General features: G+C 40.8%; 1 protein-coding gene across 1 annotated transcript in view; it reads left to right on the top strand.

Annotated features, from left to right (window-relative positions):
* LOC102107374 (sodium channel protein type 5 subunit alpha) overlaps positions 1-22,087 on the top strand; it is a 215,099-nt gene that overhangs the window by 116,285 nt on the left and 76,727 nt on the right. Inside the window, exons 15-16 of the mRNA XM_088057681.1 lie at positions 2,372-2,545; positions 3,954-4,310. Coding sequence (XP_087913807.1) covers positions 2,372-2,545; positions 3,954-4,310 — 531 coding nt within the window. The remainder of the gene's footprint in view (positions 1-2,371; positions 2,546-3,953; positions 4,311-22,087) is intronic.

The raw sequence follows: 22,087 nt of genomic DNA, 5'->3' as shown, positions 1-22,087 counted from the left end.
TTGAGTGATTATGCTAGCATTAAACAGGGGAAATATTAAAGAGGGCAGGTCTTTGGCATTTTTTTTTTTTTTTCACTCAGAGCAAATGTTTCTGAGAGAAAAGAAAGAATGAAAATGGAATATAGATTTTCTTTCTCTGGATCTGCCAGTCATTGGGGCTCTCCTGCTGTGATTGTCCATCTACTTCATTCAGTGGCTGCTACTTTCAGGCCCTTTCAGCTCACCCCTTACAGAAATGAACATTTTCAAATGTGATCAGAAGGCCAGCCAGGCACGTGTACAGAGCTCATCTGCCCGTGCAGAGCCACCACTTAAAGAAATGAGTGGAGAGAGCAGGACTCCCTCAAATTCTGTTTTCCTTTAGAAGCTCAGGTACCATTATGCGACATTAAAGCTTAAACGCCTAAAACCAAAGGTAAAAGGTTTGGTGTTTTTTTTTTATTAAAGACAAAGTGCTCCACATCAGCAGTGTCATATTTAGCACCAGTGGGATGTTAAGCCACTTGTTTTCTTTCCAGCCTTTATCACAAGAAACACCCAGCCCCTTGTGCAGGTGCAGTGAACCAGGTGCCGTGTGGAATTTGTGGCTGGAACACACACACACGACTCCTGATGCCTTCAGCAAGGCTCAGACATTTTGCTGTCTTGCTGTGACATTTCCTTCTCAGAAGGCTATTGATTAAAATGATTCAGGCAAAGAAAGTGATCCTCCTGAGTCATTTTCTCAGCAAGAGGGTTGCATAATGTGTGCAGCGTGGTCTCGTAGCTTTTTAAGGCAGTCCCCTGGATAAAATTTCGCAGACATCCGGTTTTGCCTTGCTCTCTGTCCCAGGAAAAATTCAAGCATTATGGTGGGAATCTTTGGTATCTCTAACCCCTGTGACTCAGAAGTTCTTTGCTAATTAGAAATATGAGACAGGTTGGTGGTTGTGTTCTTGGTATGAGGTGGTGATGGAAAGTTGCTCTGTCGCAAGGTATTGAGGCAATCCAAGATAACATTTTCCTGAGGGGAAAGTATTTTCCATAAGGAATTATGTAAAATTCCACTTGGATTAATTCATTCTTGAAGCATTACAGAGAAAAGCCAACACTCCTCTAATTCAGGCTATAACTGTTTATTTTTATTCTTTAATATCATAATTGTATGATTTTACTCTTTCCCTTTCATGTCTTAGTGGGTGTCTCATCTCTGTTGCTCAGAGTTGATCAGTTTTGCTGGGCTAATGTTGCAAATATTCAACTTCTTGGAAGGAAAACGTTTCTCCTTGACTGTACATTAGTGCATAACCTCTGGATTTCCCCTTCTATTTTGACCAACTAAGTGCTTTAATGTTAATTGTTTCATAGAAAACCATGTATTTTAATTTTACAGATATTATTTATTTCTGCAAATGTATCTATTTCTATTTCAGAAGTTCCAGAATTTTCCAGAAACACAAAGCTCTGGACAGCTTGTACTAAGATATGAAAAAACATATACTGTAAAACAGTATATGACAAACTTGGTGGCCACATTTTGTCATTTAAAGTTGATTGTAGAATTGCACTATGCATTTAAAACATTACTTAAGCAGGGCATACAAAAGGACAAAATCTGATTCTATGGGATGCTTTACAGGAATCCATTAAAAGTAAATTTGCTGTCAGCAGCCTTCCTTTCCCTGCTCCCTCTGCCTCATAGGTAATATTTATATGTTGTTTTAAAGAAAAATGTTCCAATTAGAAGCTCCACCATATGACATTTGAACTGGGTCATAAATAACCAATGTGCTCCCAAGATGCAATGAGAAGAAAATTGCTGTGACTATTTGTAAAAAAAAAAAAAAACCAAACCAAAACAAAATAACAAGACTCAATTTAGAGTTTCTAATCGTCTTTGCTGCCAGCAATAATCTCAGAATAACTGGAGGCGTGCATTGCCCTTCTATTGATAATAAGAACATAATAAAAAGGGATAATACATCATATACACTGAACCCAAATAGCCCTTAACACTCACTCTCCATTCACAAAGCTTTCTCCACTGAAATGAATAGATTTAACCTTTATAAAATGCACCTTTATACCTTTTTTTTTTGTTTGTTTTTTTTACTATTGTGATTATTCAGATGATGGAAGGAGATGGAAATGTATGTTCCAATCCAGATCCTGAAGTCAGATATCATTATGAGTTTACAGCAGTATCAGATATTATTGTGAAAAGACTAGACAAAATTGTAATAGTGATAAAGGAGTCAGCCACAAAAAAAAACCAAGTATTTCTTTGTAGAATGTGTCTGGCTTTCTGCTGGGTTCACCTGTGTGAGTGGAAGCTCCACAAGCAAGGAGTTATCCTAAAAGGTTAGTTTGACTTCATATTTTCCTTCTGCAGGTCTTCACTGGGATTTTCACAGCAGAAATGATCTTCAAAGTAATTGCCCTCGACCCCTACTACTATTTCCAACAGGGCTGGAATATTTTTGACAGCATAATTGTTATTCTAAGCCTGATGGAACTGGGTTTGTCCAGCATGGGAAACCTGTCTGTTTTACGCTCCTTTCGACTGGTAATTGTCTTATTCTGTTCTTAACTATCTTTTTATTTTCATTACATATAAACTCTCACATGAATGCAACATATTTTCTCAAAAATGCATCTGCCTATAATTGCTGCAAACTGATGAACAGTATGTGACACTAATTACTGTGGGATAAATGGAATTGTTCCAGATTTACATCAGGGTAAATGAGAACATAATTTGATTCCTTCTAGCTGTGCCAGGTACTTGTAGCACACTTAAAATATTTTAATTCCAATTTGTAATAAAGATCTGCCATTTTATACCTGTACACCTGTTAACATAGACAGTAGAAAATTGATAGCCCAAGAAATGCAAGAGCTGATAACTTGTTGTTTTAGGAGCTGTTATTCCTAAATTATGTTATAAACATGCCACTGTTCTTTTAGATGTTGTCAAAAGAAAATGTCTTTGAATTATTCAGAGAGAGATTTTTTTTTTTCTAGAGCTGATCAGCACAACTAGCATCTGTCTTTCACAGGAACTCCTTAGCTGTCAGCTCCTTTGTTAAGCAGGGGACAGTGGTGTTCTGTTAATGAGAGACTGGCAACATGCTGGAACAGAAAAGTACTTTCCTTGCCAGCTTGACATTTGTGTTGCACTTCATGTACCAGGATGTCCATGTTAATTATTCTGGCCATGATATGGCTTCAAAATTTTAAAGATCAGGAAAATAAGCCCTTGTGATTACACTTACCAAAAGAAAAGATTTTTTTTTTTTTCTCCCTCCCAAAATTCTCTGCATTGCCCAAAAACGTACGTTTTCCATAAGTGTCTCCCTTCAGTTTTTGGAGCAATCCTGTTTCAATAGGGCTTAATTTAAACTTTCAGCTGAAAACACAGCACAAGGGCTAGGCACCATTTACATCCTTAAAATAGGTCTTAAGTGGGCCGTGGGTTGTGCACAGACTGCGTGAACCTTGGCACAGAGGTGATTTTCACCCTGGGAGCTAACAGCTAATAACATCTGACTGAGGCTTGCTCTGAAGCACAGAGGAATTCCTTCTCTCACTGTGGGACCAAACCTGAAACCCCTCCCTCCAAATGCCTGCCAGGCTCTTTATTTTGCGGAGGAAAAGCAACACAAAAGAAAATACTAAGAAATAGTTTTCATCCTTCCATCCTTTCCCCACCAGTGGGGGAATGTGCCATTAAAACCATGTCTATCTAACCAAGCAGAGCATAGCTCAGGAAAACTTAATTCTCATCTGAGAAGCCCAATTGATGTTTTATTAATAGAAGTAATGAGGTTAACAGGAAGTATGGCTAAAATCACCTTGTACCACACACACTGTGGCATTTAACATCTTTCACGTTTTACTAACTTTAATAATTCATTGGCTGAAATGGCTGATGCTTCTGTGAGCTGACACTGTTGTTTATGTTCTGTTCACAGCTGCGAGTCTTCAAGTTGGCAAAGTCCTGGCCGACCTTAAATACACTCATTAAAATCATTGGTAACTCAGTGGGTGCCCTCGGTAACCTCACCCTCGTGCTGGCCATCATCGTCTTTATTTTTGCCGTGGTGGGAATGCAGCTTTTTGGGAAAAGCTACTTGGACAATGTGAAGAAGATAAGCACGACTGGCAATCTGCCACGGTGGCACATGAACGACTTCTTCCACTCCTTCCTCATCATCTTCCGAATTTTGTGTGGAGAGTGGATCGAGACCATGTGGGACTGTATGGAAGTAGCTGGGCAGCCACTGTGCCTTCTGGTCTTCTTGTTGGTCATGGTGATAGGAAACCTGGTGGTGAGTTCTCAAGATGTTTTTGGGCTTCTTTTTTTCTTTCTTTCTTGGTATGCATGTGCAAATGTACCATTTTTTAATCCAGAAATGGTAAATCTCACATTGCTCCACAATTTTAATTCAGTGAACTGAGTTGTCACCAGGAGAAATTTGCTCCTGTCCCAAATACAAATACAAAATTGCATTTCTAGCTGGGAATGAGGACTTGCTGGGTTTCTTCAGAGCAGATGTTTTACTAGACCAAAAGGCACATGGGTTGATCACAATGATTTTATTTCTTAGGCCATTCATGGGTCTGAAGGCATTCCTGATCTCTTTTCTGGTGTACAGGTGTGAGTATCACCTCAACTATCCCTGTTTTGGGACATATTTGTATTTACTTTCACTTCTGGCCAAGAACACACCAACCTTACCACAGCACAGTGTCTTTGAGCGGAGTTTTGAACGTCTTTAGCCTGCATGCTTTATGAGGCTGCAGGTTTTGTTTACAGTAATGTCACTGGCTCTCTTGCTGTTTTTTTAATAGACTATCCCATAAACATGGCTTACATAAGCTCTGAACCTATTAAGACTGAATTATATTTCCCTGTTGACATCTTAAGGAGCGCTTTGCTGGCTTTCAGTCATTGTGGAAATGTTTTGCCTGTTCAGCTTAGAGAGCATCTTTGACATTGTGGCTCTAATGGCCTTACTGTTTATGTAGGGAGTTGTTTAATAGTAGATGCTGCTGTAAAAAAAAAAAATGTTGGGTTTTGCTACTGATTGCTTTTAGTGGTTGTTTTGTTTTTAAGTACCCAATGTTTTGGTTCTCAGCTGCTGGGGTAGAAAAGTTCTTGAAAGTGTGTTGCTTTGTTTACATTAATTTAAATTTTTACAGTTATTTTCATACTGAAAATGTTGATTGCAAGAGCAAGGAATATTTTTTAGGGATTTTTTTTTAACAAAAGTCAAAAGATTAAACTATGATTACTCAGACAGTGGAAAAATATTTACTTTTTTTCTACAGCTTAACATTTCTATAAATTTTCCTTAGAATTAAATCTGATTAGAAGAGTTGGGGCAAAATATTGCTTTCTTTAGGAAAAAAAAACATTATTTATTATATCATTTAGGAGATTTTAGCCTGAGATCTGGAAAGTTAATCTACCCCTGCCACTAAGCAATGTGTTCCCTGTATGATGATGAAAGCTGGAAGTAATATGTGTTAAATTCTGGGGAAAATGTTAACATTTGAAATATTCATGGATTATTAATAGATGTGAATTAGCAACATCTGATACCCTTAGATATTAACACTCATCAGTGTACATAAGTTCTGTTAAATATGAAATCTGGCTCAGCAGAGACTGCATTAACATTATCTAAGTATTCAAACTTCAGTATTCAAAAAAACTGTCCCAGATGTAAAACCAGATATTGAAAAACTGTCAGCATGGATAAGCTGAAGTTATTGGTCAGCTGAAAGAAAAAATTACTAGCTTTCCTCTTTTCAGCCAACAATTCTGTAAGGATGTGGCAAAGACTGATAAAGAGGAATGATTCTTGTGTTTGGGTCACTCATAGGAAAAGAAAGAGGAAATTATTTATAGGTCATGAAGGTGGTGAAAAGAACAACAGATTCTGAATCATGAGACTCATCCAGTACCAACATGGAAACGTCATGATGTTGATTAGAAGGTAGAAAGGAGGTCATCCTGCACCTCTGGCATCAGCAAAAAATGTTGCTTTCTTCCATAAGAGTGGATTTAATTCACCAACTCACTTACTTGCATAAATCATCAGACCCAAAAGTTCTGGTAGCTAAAAAGTACCATGAGCCCTTTCAAATAAAAATACTCCTGTGCAAAAACTTTCACCTGTAACTTCATTGCCATCTGTGCCAGCAAAATCTCTCTTTTAACTTGCTGAGACCCTTTTTTCTCCCCTGAGTTTCAAGAGTCGGTTCTGATAAAGAATATTATCCTGAGGTTGTAACTTATTAAAGTCTAAATGTTTCCACAGTATCTGGAGGCATGGAGAAAATCTTGGTGTAGCATTTCTATACATGCATCTAAATGAAATACTTTTATCTGTCACATCTGCCTTATGGTGATGTCTGTGGTCACTTTCCCAACTACAAAGCTGAGGATAATGGAGAAAACTTGCTCTTGAACTCCTGTAAAGTCTGTAAACTAGTGTTGAAATTGTTACATCCGCTGCAATCCTGTGGTATGTTCAGTGATTCACTTTGCAGGTCTTATCTAGCCTCACTAACATAAATTCAAAGGAATGGTGGAAGAAAAGCCAGGAAATTTAGTAAGTGCCCTGGGCAACATCGTGTTATAGAGCAGTCCAGTTGTTGAAAGGAATTTTAGTATATCCTTAGTCTTTGGGTTGTATTCATATATCCTGAAAATGTCTTGGACAATTTGTGTGCAATGCCACACAAAACTATATTTAAGGCTGGTCAGCTGAGGAGTGAATCATCTTCAAGGAACTAAACTTTACAATATAGCTGGAAAACTATGTGCTGTGTAACTGCCTCTTGCACAATAAAGCTGTGCTGCTCTTGCCAGGTGGTGTTTTAGAGTAATTGAGGCATCTTTAGGAGGTAAAGCCTAACCTGACAGATCATAAGAATTTCTTCCTCATTTGTAAGAGAGACCTTCTGAAATAGCCAAGTGAATAATTATGCTTTTAGTTAATTTTTCAAAAGGGCTTAATATATTTTTAATGTATATTTTTGTTACTGAGGAGAACAAGGAAAATCACCAAGACAGGAATGATTATGATGATGTAGGAGAGTTAGGGTCACCAGGCAGGTCCTGGTGCCCCCTGCTCTGGTGGGTCAGCTGGTCTGAGAGTCAATGTGACACTTCTCAGGGTACAGTTGTCTGTGCTGGGTTCTAAGAATGTGCATGAATAAAAGTGACACTTCCATCACAGAATCACACAGAATCACAGAATTACTAGCTTGGAAGAGATCTTCAAGATCATCGAGTCCAACCCATGCTCTAATACCTCATCTAAACCATGGCACCGAGTGCCACATCCAATCTTTTTTTAAACACATCCAGGCATGGATGGTGTCTCCATCAGCTCCCCAGGCAGACCATTCCAGTATTTTATCATTCTTTCCATAAAGAACTTTTTCTTAACATCCAACCTAAATTTCTCTTGGCACAGCTTAAGACCTTGTCCTCTCGTTCTCACAGTTGCTGTCTGGTGAAAGAGACTGACCCCCACCTGACTGCAACTTCCTTTCAGGGAGCTGTGGAGAGTGATAAGGTCATCTCTGAGTCTCCTTTTCTCCAAGATAAACAACCCCAGCTCCCTCAGTGGTTCCTCACAGGGTTTGTGTTCCCAGCCCCTCACCAGCCTCATTGCCTCCTCTGGACGTGTTCCAGCATCTCAACATCCTTCTTGATCTGAGGGGCCAGAACTGGACACAGAACAGTGTCACAGGCAGAACAACCTCCCAACCTCACTGGGTGTGCATGATGTACGCTGGCCAAGCCACTCTTACCCTCTGGTGGCCACCAGGATGAAATGTGGTTCCTGCCAGCATCTCTGAAGTGCCACCAAGGGAAGGACAGCCTGATGTGGCACAGAAATGCACTCACAGACTCTGCTCCTGCTCCAGCTGGGCTGTGTACAACCCAAAAAGCATCTCTGAGTGTAAAATCCACAGAGCTGCAGTGCATTAACTGGCCCTCGGGGCTGAGCTCTGGGCTGCTGTTTTCTCACCTCTGTCCCATCCACACATCCCAGTGCTTCCATGGCATCCACCATCCACCCCTATTCCCCAATCCACCACAAGCTGGCAAATCACTGCTGCATTTCCCTGGTGGATCTTGCATTACTGGAGTCACAAGCATGTAAACTTGTAGGGTCTGTAACCAGGAAAGTGGTACCTTAAGAATTTTCCCTAAAAGCAAAGTATAAGAATGGAATTCCTCCTTTAGGATCAGTCCTAGCCTGTTTTTTATTCCCTCAGGAAAATATTGATGACATTTTCTGAGAACACAAAGGTAGAAAGCACCACCAGTTTCTAGGGTATCACACTATCCTGTAGGCAGGATTGCATAACCATTATTGAAGTAATGCATGATGCATGGAATTATGAAATACAAAGTGTAAGGTCATGCACTCAGCCCTGTTTAAACATTTATATTATGATCCAGTAGCTTACCAACAGAAAATGTTAGAGAGTATATGTATCAGTCACTGTGAACATCTACATCTGAAATAACTACATGGAGGTGCCTTTATAGTCAGATCTGTCTAATGGAGTCTGTGAAGTCATAGAATATCTTACCACCCAAAAAATCTAAATTTATTGGACTAAATAGCCCCTAAAACTACCTATTCCTGTCCCTGACTTCCTAGGAGGCAAAATCAGCTGTAGAAATCCCCACATGGCTTGATATGTTGACCCAAGAGGACCTTCTGGTCCTGTGTTTTCCTATGGTAATTTCAGTGCCTGTCAGCAGAGCTGCTCAGCAGGGTTTGGATGAGATTTGAATTGACCTCTTTGGATAAACGCAGTGGAAACTTTTCTCTGAGAAAGTCAAATGTGCCTGAAATCTCTCTTTCTATTCTGCTTCCACATCTCAGGAAGCCTTTATGGATGTTTTTTCTGTTATAATTTGGCCCATGAGAGGCAGAAATAAAGAAATGTCACATTCTTTGGTGGAAGAGGTTTGTGCCTGCCTACAAGCCTTTCCTACAAGTCCACAAGTAGGAAGGACAGATCCTAGGAGAGGTGTTCTGGGAAAGTCCCACTAAACCTCCATCAGGTTAAAGTCAGTGGATTCTCAAACTGGTCAGACACCAACAGAACCTCATTACGAGTCATTCACCACATTTCCCTGTTGAACAGACAAAGGCTGTTGATAAAATGTGTTACCAGAGCTGTTCTGACAGACACACAGTTCTGCAGCCTGGCAAGAAAGAAAAATCAAGTTCCAGGGTTTTGAGCAACCTGGTCTAGTGGAAGGTCCATGGCAGAGGGGTTGAAAATAGGTGATTTTCAAGGTCCCTTCTAACCCAAAGCAGGAGATGATTCTATGAATGGGAGCAATGCAGAACTTCTTTGTGCTTCTACTTCATCCTCTTCTTTTACAAGAGTCTCCCTCCTGACCATGAGAACATTGTCCTGAGCACCACCAATGCAACCTGGATGGGAATAATGGCCCAGAAGGAGAAAGGCAAGAAAGATGAAGGGTCATTTAGCATGGATCCTGGTCTGACACATGTGCAAGAGAGAGATTTGGGATTGGGAGGATCGTTTGGATGGGGAATAGAAATGACTATAGCTTTATGTGAAGCTTAATCTATGAGAAGAAATTCACAGCTATTCCCTGCCCTGAATTCCTTTCCTATACAACAAACCTTAAGCAATATAAGATGTCACTTGGTCCCATGTGTATATCTAATACTTTTTTTTTTTTTTCTTTGTTTGCTAAATTTGCCTTTCGTTCAATGTTTAGAGTCAAGAAAACAGATCAAAAACCACAAAAAGAGGCAGCTTTTTGTGTGTAGTGTGTAAATGTGTGAGGCAGGGCTGATATTTGCATCATCTTCAACATGGGAGCTTTGCTTCTGTATAAACCCTTTTCTAAAATTAATTACTGAGTGTCACTAATTGAGCACCACGATCTCTAATTGTGGAACATAAGAGTGAGTCCATGTGGCCACTTGTGAAGGAGAACTGGTAGCCCACCCTGTAGGGATCCATCAGCTGCTGCATGGGAGCTGCACAGATCTATCCCAGCTGGAATATTGTGGCCAGTGCAGAGCATGAAGAAGTTTAATAATGTGGATCTAGATGGTCTTTTGCATTTGCCCTCTGAGCCAGAAAATATCCCTGAGCACATTTAATTTATTACTGTAGGGGTGTCCATAAAGTCCTGTCTCACTCAATGCTGATGCTTCTCCACCACTGCAAATTTCTCAGCAGATCACGACTGGGCTTGAAAGAGGCTTATGGTAATGTCAGATTTTCTCCTTGTTTAAATGAAATGGGTACAGAAAACTGTCATTATCCCTGGTGGTAAAACCAGAAGCAATAGCAAAATAGCATCTTACAGGCCTGGGTAAAAGTGGATTACAATTTTACATTTCAAGAGCTCAGACAACCAAAGCATATTAGGATGGTCAAAGTTGGTCTTCAGATGGAGATTTGTATTTCTGCCTGACATGATAGGGCTGTCACAGAGGGAAGATACATCAAAACCCCACACTTTTAAAAGACAGGAAGCATTAAACCAGGTTATTTCAAGACTATAAAACTTTTTAAAGGGTGATGAAGGGTTGTTTTACCCCAAAAAGTACAAGGCTTCTTTAATTCAGATTACCTTTGTCAATAAATTAGTGAAAATGGAACTCCTGTGATATATGATAGCACTTTTCCAGCTGTCTCCTTATTTTCTTTTCAAATTATGTACAAATCTAGAGTATCAAAGCCCCATTTTTGTGGTTCTTACTGCCTATCCCTAGAGAAATGCTTAACTCAAAGGTTCCAGCAAGACTTGCTGCCCTGAATCAAGTAATTATTTTTGCATTTAATAACAAACATGACTTACTCATGGGGGCCACTGAAAACATCCACTGTGTGAATAAAGGTTAATCCCCTTGGAGGAAAATGTAGTATTTATACAGCATCTAATAATTAATATAAATGAAGTGGAATTTTAAAATATTGTGTACCTTCTAATTGCAAATCCAAATGGGTTAGATCTGCTTGCTGGAAATTAAAGCACATTTGGGAAGAAGGTATGACAGCCCAAATTACAACATTTAGGGTTGTATTTTTAATTTTCAAACCACAATAGAGGTCTGCAGTGTCCTCAGGCTTTACATGTTGTACTTTTACCTCTATGCACATACTCTCCTTGGGGTCCATTGGCTCCACTTCTTGCACAATGGAAGGAAGAGAGGATAAGATGCACCTGTGTGAAACCTGTGGAAAAACAGCTTTTTGCAATGAGCAGGGAAACCATAGGAGATTTGATGAGAGTTCAGGTTGTCCCAAGCCTGACATGAACACTCCCTTCCCTCCCCTCTGTCTGCACCCCAATGCTCATGTCCTGGATGCTGCTGCTCACCTTATCTGCTCTTTCAGCAGCTCCCAACATTCTGGAAATCTGCTTTTGTGTTTTGGTTACATCAGCTGAGAGGGCCAGCAGATAAACAGGCAAGAATAGGCATGTCAGGAACAGTCACCGTCAGGACAGACAGAATCTGCAAAGCAGCGAGCCAAGGGCGCGTGGGGCACCGGGGAGGAGGAGGATTGATCAGAAAGCTGCAGGAGCCATAATGAGAGCTGGGAAATACTGGCAACAAGGGCTGGAGAATCTGAGGGTCTAGAAGAAGCCAGGGAGCCCAAGGGGTCATTAGTGAGAAGTGGAAGTGTCATTTGAGTCTGTCTCATCAGCTTGGACACTTATGTAAGGGAGGCGAGTTCCCTTTCCCGCGTCACTTGCGGCTCAGCAGGAGAACGGCCCAGAATCCGTGAATCAGCTCACATGGGGACACAAAGAAAGTGGTGTCAGAACAACTGTCAGCATGTCCCCGTCCTTCCTCCTTCTACTCATTTGTTCTTACACTACATTTGGCATGATACCAGAGAGCTCAAACCTCAGAGGGAGGCAGCTAAACCCCAGCACATTTCCCAGCTTCTCCCTTCAAAATTTTCATGCCAGCTGCCTGAACACTCCGTGTGTCCCAAAGCAATTGTAGCTATTTGTATTCCCCATTATCCATCCCTTCTTGAGAAGTGCCTGGGAAGCAGAGCACTCAGGTAGTCAATGCTTTTGGGCAAACATCTGACTATATCTACTTTAGTATTAAACATCCTCAGGGTTAAAGAAATGTCCACCAGAAACAGATGGCATCATCTGATGCTTAAAAAAAATAAATCCTGACATCAACCATCAATCAGTCCAGTTGCCTCTGATGGCTCCTAGAAGAAATGGAAAGACTCCATCCTCTTGTGGGTTACTTTAAATGCAAAGCTTTTGCCTGACACTCCAGGCTTTAAAAGCAGTATGATTTACCAGTATCCACATAAATACCTATAATTTATTTTATTGGGTAGATCTATCCTGCCCCCATGTGTAATACCAGATGCTGGTTCTAAAACATCCGGGGAAATTAACCTTGTAGTATTTATGATGAGCCATCAAAGACTGCTGGGTTTCAAAAAATGCCATTCTATGGTAGATTGAGTGGAGTCTATTCAAATCTGGGAGGTTTAGGGCTGCTTCACTCAAGATATGTGAGGGAAATGCACCTGAAAATAGATAGGAGGAGTGACTGCTTTCAAAATCTACTTCTTAAAAGTAATCAGTTTCTTTCTGTCACTTCAGATTTATAAGAGTCTGTATCCTGCTACAGGCTCACTAGTTTCTTCTGAAGAGTTGACTCTTGGCACTTGGTGACTAAATCTGAGCTTGCATCTTGTGTTAGGGGGCAAGTGTGTTTGCAAGGTATTACATGATGTTCATGTTGAATATATACTAAAATCTGCCAATTTTTTCCCTGCAATATTCATCCACAGAAAGGTAGATATTTGAAAATACAACTAGGTCAAATCCTAGTAGAAGCTGGAATGCAGAAGAGGAGTGAGTTTTTGCTTCTGATGCAGGTCAAAGGAGGCTGAAAACAAAAAGTGGTCTAAGGCTTTTTTTTTTTTTTTTTTTTTAATGTATTTGTGACATAAGGAATCCCCAAAGCAATAATCCAAAGAAGATTCATTAATGGACTGTGACAGATTTTGGCATTTGGTGCAGATTTTCATCGGTAGAATTATAAATATTGCTTCTTGATCTATAAATGAGTCACTGGGATATATCAGAGAGAAATAAAATCTGTTAACAATGCTAGTGCTCTTCCATAGGAATTTCTATAAAGGAATACAAAACTATCTCCCATTAACCTTTATGGGTGTGAGGTGTCTTGGAAATAAGAAGGAAGAAGAATGGTAATACATTAATTCAATAGACCAAACCCCTTGGAAACTGTCCTCATGCCTTTTGTTCCAATTGTGTTTCCAAATCAGAGGTATTTCTCTAAAAATATTGTTTAAGCATTGACTCCATTATATGAACTACCGATGAAATATTTTTAATAAGATACACCATATGTATGTTTTATGTTCTCATACATATTTTATTTGTGAAGGTTCTAGTGGATTCTCTGCTGAGATTTGGTTGTATTCTATGGGGTTGAAAAGGAGCTAAGTTATTCTTTTTAAAACTGCAACCCTGTTGACGTAGTAGGCATCAGTAGGGTAAACCTGCCCATTTTTTTGTACTACATATGTCCTTTATTAATAGTGTTAGTAGGGGTTTGTCAGTAGTTAAGTTCTTGCTAATAGCTGACAAATAGCTGTGTAGTTATTAAAAATCTAGAAGGCACTGAGTCAAATTAAATTGGGCAAGAGTGTGCAAAGATAGGTACAACTAAATGTGTCTCTTTTTATTAATGTCACAGTGCGAGTTGTCTGGATGTCATTGAAAGGGTAATGACAACAGAATTATTCCTAACATGTGCTGAGGGAAAGGCAAGGTTTTCATGCTAAAACAGACCAGGTGGTACAAAATTAATACATTATTCACTACTCCTAAACATTTTATACTTTTGTTTATAAAAAAACAAACTGGTACAAATATTATTTTTTCTTCACCAAAACTAAACAGGGAGCTGTTCAGTCTGACAGTTGCCTCTAGAAATACCTTGTTAAAAAGAATATGTGAAACAACCAGTGAGTCATGACAGACTTAACCTTCTTAGCAGGTGTACGATATTTATGAGACAGTGGGATTTACCTTTCCCATGTACAGTGCACATTCATATCTGGATTTCTCCACTCAGCACATATGTGGCAATACAGTCTATGGCTTCCCAAGGAAAAATGATGAATAAGGCATTTGGAAAATAAGTGTAATACACAGATCAGACACCAATTTCCTGCTTTTTGGGGTCTTATTAAACAGTAAGAAATTCCTGCAGTCAAAGGGGTCCTGCCTTTCGTCTCCTGCTACCATTCCACATTTCTTCCTCTTCCTGAAATCCCACTTGTCTGTGTGTTACCTTGTTAAACCTCTCTAAATTCAATAAACCCACTAACCCACACTTACTGAGGAGAATCTCCAACAGATACAGATCTACTCCATCAATTTTATATTACTGCAAACAATGCAAAGGAAATACAAGAATCAAACCTATTGATTTTTCATCTCTCTTACAATTTTTATTTCTTTGCTGCTGTTTAAGTTAATTTTGTTCTATTTCCTTGACTCCAGATTCATGTGTTATTTTTTTGTTTTGTTCCTATTTTGTTTGGATCATCCTTAGCCTGAATCTTATTTAAATCAGTTCTAATTGAATATGAACTAAATCTGCCATTCCTTTAATTATTTTCTACCTAAAATGTATTTTCTTCCATTTTGATCAGTTCTGGCCTTCATTGTCCTAAAATCAAAGAGTGGTTTCTGTTGGAAGGGACCTTAAAGATCATCTCATTCCTACCCCTCTGCCATGGGCAGGGACACCTTCACAAGACCAGGTTGCTCCAAGGCCCTTCCAACCTGGCCTTGAATTCTTCTAGGGATGGAAGAGTCACAATTACTCTGGGAAACCTCTTCCAGTGCCTCACCACCCTCACAGTGTAAAATTTCTTTTTTGTACCTGATCTAGATCTCTCCTTTTTCAGTTTAAAGCCATTATCCTTTGTCCTATCACTCCATGTCCTTGTCCAAAGTCCCTCTCCAGCTCTCTTTAACCCCTTTAGGCACTGGAAGGTGCTCTAAACTCTTGCCAGAGCCTTCTCTTCTCCAGGCTAAAGTCCCTTAACTCTCTCAGCCTATCACCACAGGAGAATTGATTATAATTCCTTTTTTCACATTGCCTCACATCTCTGCTGTAATCTTCCTTAGAGCAAACCTCCTCCTGTTTCCACATTGCTTTGCACTTTTGCTTTCCATGACATCTTCTCGGAGCTCCATCTCACTGTGTATCTTAACTTCACCCTTCCCAATACACAAGCAAGTTCCAAGATGCTGTCCTGAAGCCATTTGAAATTCTTGTAATTAATTCAATGCAAAAGGGGTTTTATGTTTGACCAAGCTTTGCCATCTGTAGGTCATAGTCATATTTTCTCATGAAAAGGGTGCACTCCAACTGACCTGAGCATTTGGATTGAAATATACTTTGTATTTTCCATGCTAAATTTTCATGGAAAATTTCAAAATCTTTGGGGATGGAAGGTTTTCATGGAGCTCTACGTGCAGTTTATGCCCTTTTTCCTCTGTTTTCAGCCTCCTCCCCATCACAATTTCCCTTCTCTTTCTTGACCCCCTCACACAGAGTCATTCATTGAATTGCACAACTAAGAGCACTCTCCTGCTCCTTGTGTTACAAACTCTTTTGTACAGGTGTTTCTTCCAGGAGGACTTCCATGTCCCTTCCCCCCTCCTGCAGTTCTCTTGTCTCCCACATTTGGATGTTGTTCCATCCTGTTTCTGGGAGATTCAGAAAGTGCAAAGCGCTTGCTGAAGAGTCTCTTCTGTGAAGAACACAGACTTCCTCTAGAAACTGTGGCAAGAAAACAAACATTATGATACATATATATCCCTCCCATCTTGGTTAGCACATTCCCTGGCCACCCCATCCCAGCTGCTGCCTGGGCATTCGGGGAACTGGACATTCAGTGCCCTGGCTGGGAGAGCAGCCACAAAACCATCCTGCCTGGGGGAAGAGAAGTCAGCTGCTGGCCCTCAGGGATGGGGAACAGGCCTTGGCTGGTCTTTGTTTACTACTGAGGTGCAATTTTTAGATCATATAAGGGCCAAACTGCCAAGTTCTCAGTTCCTGCTTTCTCTCTAGAAGACTGGCAGTGAGAGTAAACCCACAGAAATGTTCTTAAGGACAGCTGACACCGTCAAATTTCTCCTTTGCTTACCCATCTTGTACTAAAAATTTTTAGTAACCCCTGTTGCTAAGATTTCTACCCAAGATACAATTAATAAAACAGTTTTCAAATTTCTACATCAGCAAAATGCCTTTGCATTTTCTGATATAAGAAACAAGTCAGAGATGAGGTCATCTTGCCTAGAAAGAGGAGTTTGCATTGATCATGTGGTGGAGCACAGATTTGGATTGAAGGGCACTGGTAGCCAATCTTGGAGTGCTTTACTTATGTTTCTGGTAAGTTTTCTCTGAAAAACACAGCTCAGAGCCAGCTTTATCCTTTAGGATAAGGACATCCACTGCCTTCTCTTCTTTCCCATGGATATCTCCCTGGGAATTTAGGAAGCATTAAATGTGTAGGATTAGCTACAGCTGAGCCAGAGACCCAAGGGGATGGGCTGACCACTGAGATCACTGTGGGAGCCAGGAGCAGGTGCTGGCAGATGAAATGGGTCACTTTTTAGGACAGCAGTGAGGTGTGTGTGTCAGCACCTCCTGCCTTGCAGGGCATGGCTTTCATTTTGGAGATGTAACTGGCACCACTGCTGCTAAATCGACCCATTTCTTTAATGAAATATGGGGGTTTGTCCCACTTCTGAGTCATGGGGATTCTCCAACAGAGGTCTGTGAAAGCCACAAGCCCAGCCATGATCTGTGAAGGCAGGAGATTTCATACTGTGCAAAATTACTGGTGGAAATCTATTTTGGAGATTTTCTGAAAGGCCTCCTGGCTGGCAGGCAGCCCTGTCACTTTGTTCTGCCCTCCCAGAAACCTGCACTTGCAAAATGTATGAAATCAGAACCTCCTTACGCCTCCCAAATTCACTGTAGAGGTATCCTTTTCACATTTCACTTAATAGGAAAGTGTGATTTTGTGATGGAGCACAAATTATAATATTAAACCTTGGAAATGGATTAGAAAGTAAGATTTTTAAACGAAACCATGTTCTCCCTGAAATAGAAAAAAAAAAACAGAGAAAAGATAATATTAATTATTTCTTGACTCTCTGATTTAATTTTCGAATCTCTGGGCCTACCCTCATGGTAATTTTTCTTTGGTGTAATATATTGGCCACAGGGAGCCATTATTTACTGTGCATGTTACCACTGGTTTTCTTTCAATTTTATTCTGTTTCCATGTGGGTTTTTTTATCCTTTTGGTTCTCTGTGGCTTACCTTTCCCCAGCTGTTTTCTGCCCTGTATGAATGAGAATTATCTCTTGATCTCCTGTCCTGACTGCCCAAGGGACATGATGGCCTTGAGATGACTGAGGACAAAACTTAGCACAGTCCTTGGTCACAGCTGGGTGTCCCCCTCTCTGTTGGAGGTGTAGGATCTGAATTTAAAAGGATGACTCCAGGAATCCCACTCTGCCTGGACTGGGCAGTGTCCTCCATGTGAGGCCCCTAGGGTTAGGCTTGGGGTGATCTTCAGGTAAAAAATGCAGAGCTTAAGCATCCAAAATCAGAGGGTTTTTTCTTGTCTCTAATCATTGTATAATAATTGGTAGAGCAGTTGTTTTTTTGCCTGAAGCCAGTGAAAATATTGCAGGAATAATGCAGGTGTTTCTCACTGGTCATCACTCCTTGCAGGGAGCAGCAATAGCAAAGATTCTCCAGTGTCTTCAGTCGGTCCCACACTGTGCAGTCTGTCTTGCTCTCTGATTGTCCTAACATCCTCCTCAGTAGGACAGCCTAACACTTTTGTTGACTTAGCAGAAGGGTAATTGTCTCTTTGTTTGCAAACAATAAACTTTCCATAGTTTCCCTAACGTTTTTTGTGGTACGTTGAGCCTTTAACATCACAAACACAGCTGGTTTTGCTGCGAGAAGTTATCAACTGGACTTGTCTCACAGCACGTTTTGTCTGTCTAGACAGTGGTTTGAGAAGTCCACAGCAGCTCTGATGGAGCCCTCACTACTCTGGTGAATTAATGTTGTTTTGATATCTGATGAAAAACCTGCAGGAACATGTTTGTTTTTATGCCGTGGCTCCAGTAGTGGAAAGAATTTATCTGATTCCACTCACCATCTCTCCCTCCTCACATACAACACTTGGAGTATTAGAATTTCAGATCAGAAAACACTTTCCAAAGACTCATCTTCTAATGCTTCTAAGGGACATACTTAGAAAAAAGTAACCCTGAAAGTCATCAGCTACAAAAGAAACCTAAGTTCAATAGTTCTTGACCAGATTTGGAGTGGTACAATTTGTCTGCACAGTTATATACACGTAGGTGGATAACAAATGAAAAAGTCCTGGCAACATGAGGCAACCAGCAGACTGTGGTAAGAAGTGTCACGGGTTGTCTCAGATTTATGTTTCCAGGACTGTGTTTCAAGTGACAGGGACACAGGCACCTCGCTCTCCCAGCTTCTGGGGTGCTGCAGGGCTGGGGATGAGGAGAGGCAGAGCCTAGAGGTTGGTCCTTCCTCTGTAAAGTGATGAGAACAGGATTGAGGAATCTGCCCCATTAATTACAGATACCCCTTTAAACTCTGAAGTGAGAAATTGGGTGATCGTTCCCACCCCATCAAACACAGGTGAGCACAGCTGCATCACTTCTCTGCCCTGCACTGCTCAGAGACAAACAGCTGCACCAGAGACACCAAAACTGCAGGGAAACATAAAGTTCAATACCTGGAGAGGAGAATGGCCAGTAAAACCCTCAGCTTTATTGTAAATACCACAAAAACATTCAGGGTAGGGGAACAAACTCAACTCACCCCATTCTTAGAGTCTGCCTGAAGATGGCTAAAGCTGTATCAGCCTCCTACTTATTCTTCATAAGTCAGAGGTGAAATTAAGCCATTTTCTCCCCTTTTTCTGAGTAAATAGAAGTCATTCACATGAAATTGCTGAAATTGCAGCCACTTTTTGCATATGAAATAATTATTCTTGCCATATTACTTAATTTTTTTTTGTTTCCTAAGGAGAACATCCGTTCTCATTACCATCATGAAGTAGTTCAGAGATTTTACTTAGGAAATAGACTGTATTTGCTGTGCAGTTCTTATTAAAATTCATTTTCTTATATTTAAACAGACAAACCACTTATTTCATCTAAGAGATTAATACAGATTTGATGAGAAAAAAATTCCTGTTGGAAGAATTGGTATTACAGTGGTACTACAGTGCCCCACAACCCTCCCATCTGCAGCTGCTGTCCTGCTTGTGGGTTCAAACACTTTCCACTTGGGAAGTGGTGAGGCTGCAAGGCAGGAAATTTGTATCCCCATTTCCATGTGCTTTCCTAGCTGTTCTAGAAAGAAAAATGAAGGAGATCGATGATGCTCCAACCTGTGCTCACCCTCACTTGCCCCAGGCCACAGGGACCTCTTGCCAATCTTGTGCTATCACGATCATTTTGACAGCGAGAAACTAAGATATCAGAAGAATGGGATTATGAGATTGACTGCGGGATAAAGAGAAACTGGGCTGGGAGGATATAAGCTTCTTATCCAAGCACAAATAGCTGAAAGAATAAGAAAGGGAATATAGAAAATAACTGATCATGTAAATTGCTTTTTGCAGGAATACTCTCTCTTAGATTTTGCCCTAGGATGAAAACGTACAAAGGATTGGAAAATACACTTCCAAGGAAAGAAATAATCCTCCAGAGAGACTGACTACATTACTGACCTATTACTGTAGATCTCATTCTTAAACTTAGATCTAACACTTAGTACAATGAAAGCCCCTTTCTGAGCAATTTCTCTTTGCAGCTTAGTGGATTTTGCTACAGTAAACAAAATATAATAATTGGTACCTATTTTGTTAGGCTTGCTAGAATAATGTCTCCAAAGAACAAACTGCACCTTTCCCATCTGTGCTAGCCAAAGAACAGTGCAGATGTCCACTGCCATCCATGAACAGGAAGGAAGAAAATCAGATATTTTCACTGGTCAAAGAATGCCTGAAGAGCTTCTTCCTGTTCTGTATCTACTAAGCACTCCAGGTGTATGGACCCTGTTTTATCCACAGTAAAAAAAATGCATTAAATGAGTAGCTGGCAATCCTGGCAGGTACTTCACATGCACTGTCTGGCCTTTCCTATGCAGCTGAGTGACAGAAGTGACAATGATCTGCCATAGGGTTACAGTTTGGATTAATGGCTTGCTTTTTCATGGTAGATTTCACTGATGGGGGTATTTTCCACTCTGTACCCTGTTGTTACAGTAAAACCTGCTTGGCTGTCTCCTAGGAAATTTCTCTTCCACAGGGGAGAAAGGTGTCAAATCCTCTCACACCAGTGAGGGTCCAGGGCAGTGAATGCAGAGCTGAGTCAATTCAGAGCTCAGGAGGCCTGCACATTGTCTGACTGAATGACAGATGGAAGGTTAAATACATAAAGATTTATATTTCTACACTTTTGCCAAATCAAGGTAAATAAAAAGATGGAAGGGAAAGGAAGATGTAGTCTCATGCTTTTATTCCAAAAGTATTCTGGCTTCAGCAGTAGCGCTTACAGATACATCTTCAAACAGGATTTGATGAGACGGTGTCGTCTGAATTGAAATTGTCTGATTTTGCTCTGTGTTGACACAAAAAGACACAATGGAGCCCAGATATTAGACCACAGCCTTTCCACAGCAGCAGAAGTATCTGCCAGCCTCCACCAGCAGTCCCCACCTAGAGCTTTTTGGGGAGGGTGGGTGCTTCCAGCAGCCTGTTTCTCCCCATGGATGGGGAGCTTGGAATCAGCCTCACAGCTCCAGGCTTCTGTGCTCTTCACCTGCTGCCACCACAGAACTGGTGCAGCACTTGGCTCTTGGCACTGTGCCTGACCTGTTACCTGTGTGCTGCTGCTCAGGGTGGGGCTGAAACAGCCTGAGCTGCCCTCGACCCTGGGGAAGGGGTCTGGTTGTAAAGGCAGGTCACTGCTGTCCGGGAGTGGGATTGTCACCAAGATGGGCTGCCTGGCCAGCTGCTGGGTGTGACAGTGAATAATGTTTTTAGTCATATGATTAATTTTAGATAGTCCTGCAGGGAGCTGGACTTGATGTTTCCATGGGTCCTTCCAGCTTGAGATAGTCTGTGATTCTGTGTGGTTTATTTGACCTGCATCTACCTTTAATCCAGCTCTGAGACACAAAAGCCAAGCTTGCTTAGTTTTCGGTTGCACTGCTCAGCTCCTCAGCATCCCCTGGGATGCCAGACTGTCTCCATTGTCTACAGACATCCTGGGAAAACTCCAGCTTAAGCACCTCAGGGAGGCACCTGACAGAAGACTGGATTAATCTGATCACTTGTGCCTTATACTGGCACTGCCAGAGTCATGAGCTCTGGAAAAGGCATTAAAAGTGCGAAGGTCGACGAAAGCATGCTGGATTGTCATTAGGCTAAAAGCTTAACATAATTATACTAAAAGAATTTGGGGTTCTTTGAGTGCATCTGTCATTTGATTCCCAACCTCAAAGACCAATAAAGCGACCTGCTTTCACAGTCTGGCTGCTCAGTGTCACTGGAAAGCAGATTTCTTTTTAAGGGGATCCGTATGGACATACAAATCTGCCACTGCTTTTGAAAACTGAGGTAATCTTTAGCTTGCTTTTACTCCAACTGAAAGGTTAGCAGCCAGGAGCACTGGGCATCATTAGTAACCTTTCACAGGAAAGGTGGTGTGTCATGGGCTAGGCATGTATTTTTCTGGAAAATGCAGTGTACAGTGAAATGTAGGAATAAGTAAACATAAAGTGCTTATTCAGCAGTTCATTCTGTTTGAATGCCCAGCAATGCAACTCTGAGGTTACCTGCTCATAAAGGAAGCAGGGAATGATATTTGAGATTTATTTTTGGCTAAAGGCATGAAGTGCAAATAGCT

The sequence above is a fragment of the Pseudopodoces humilis genome, chromosome 1, assembly GCF_049639895.1.
Source record: "Pseudopodoces humilis isolate 2021_Gansu_Grassland_sample_001 chromosome 1, ASM4963989v1, whole genome shotgun sequence".
Taxonomy (NCBI): Eukaryota; Metazoa; Chordata; class Aves; order Passeriformes; family Paridae; genus Pseudopodoces; species Pseudopodoces humilis.
The sequence above is the reverse complement of the archived record's forward strand: the minus strand, read 5'-3'. Positions and strand labels throughout refer to the sequence as shown.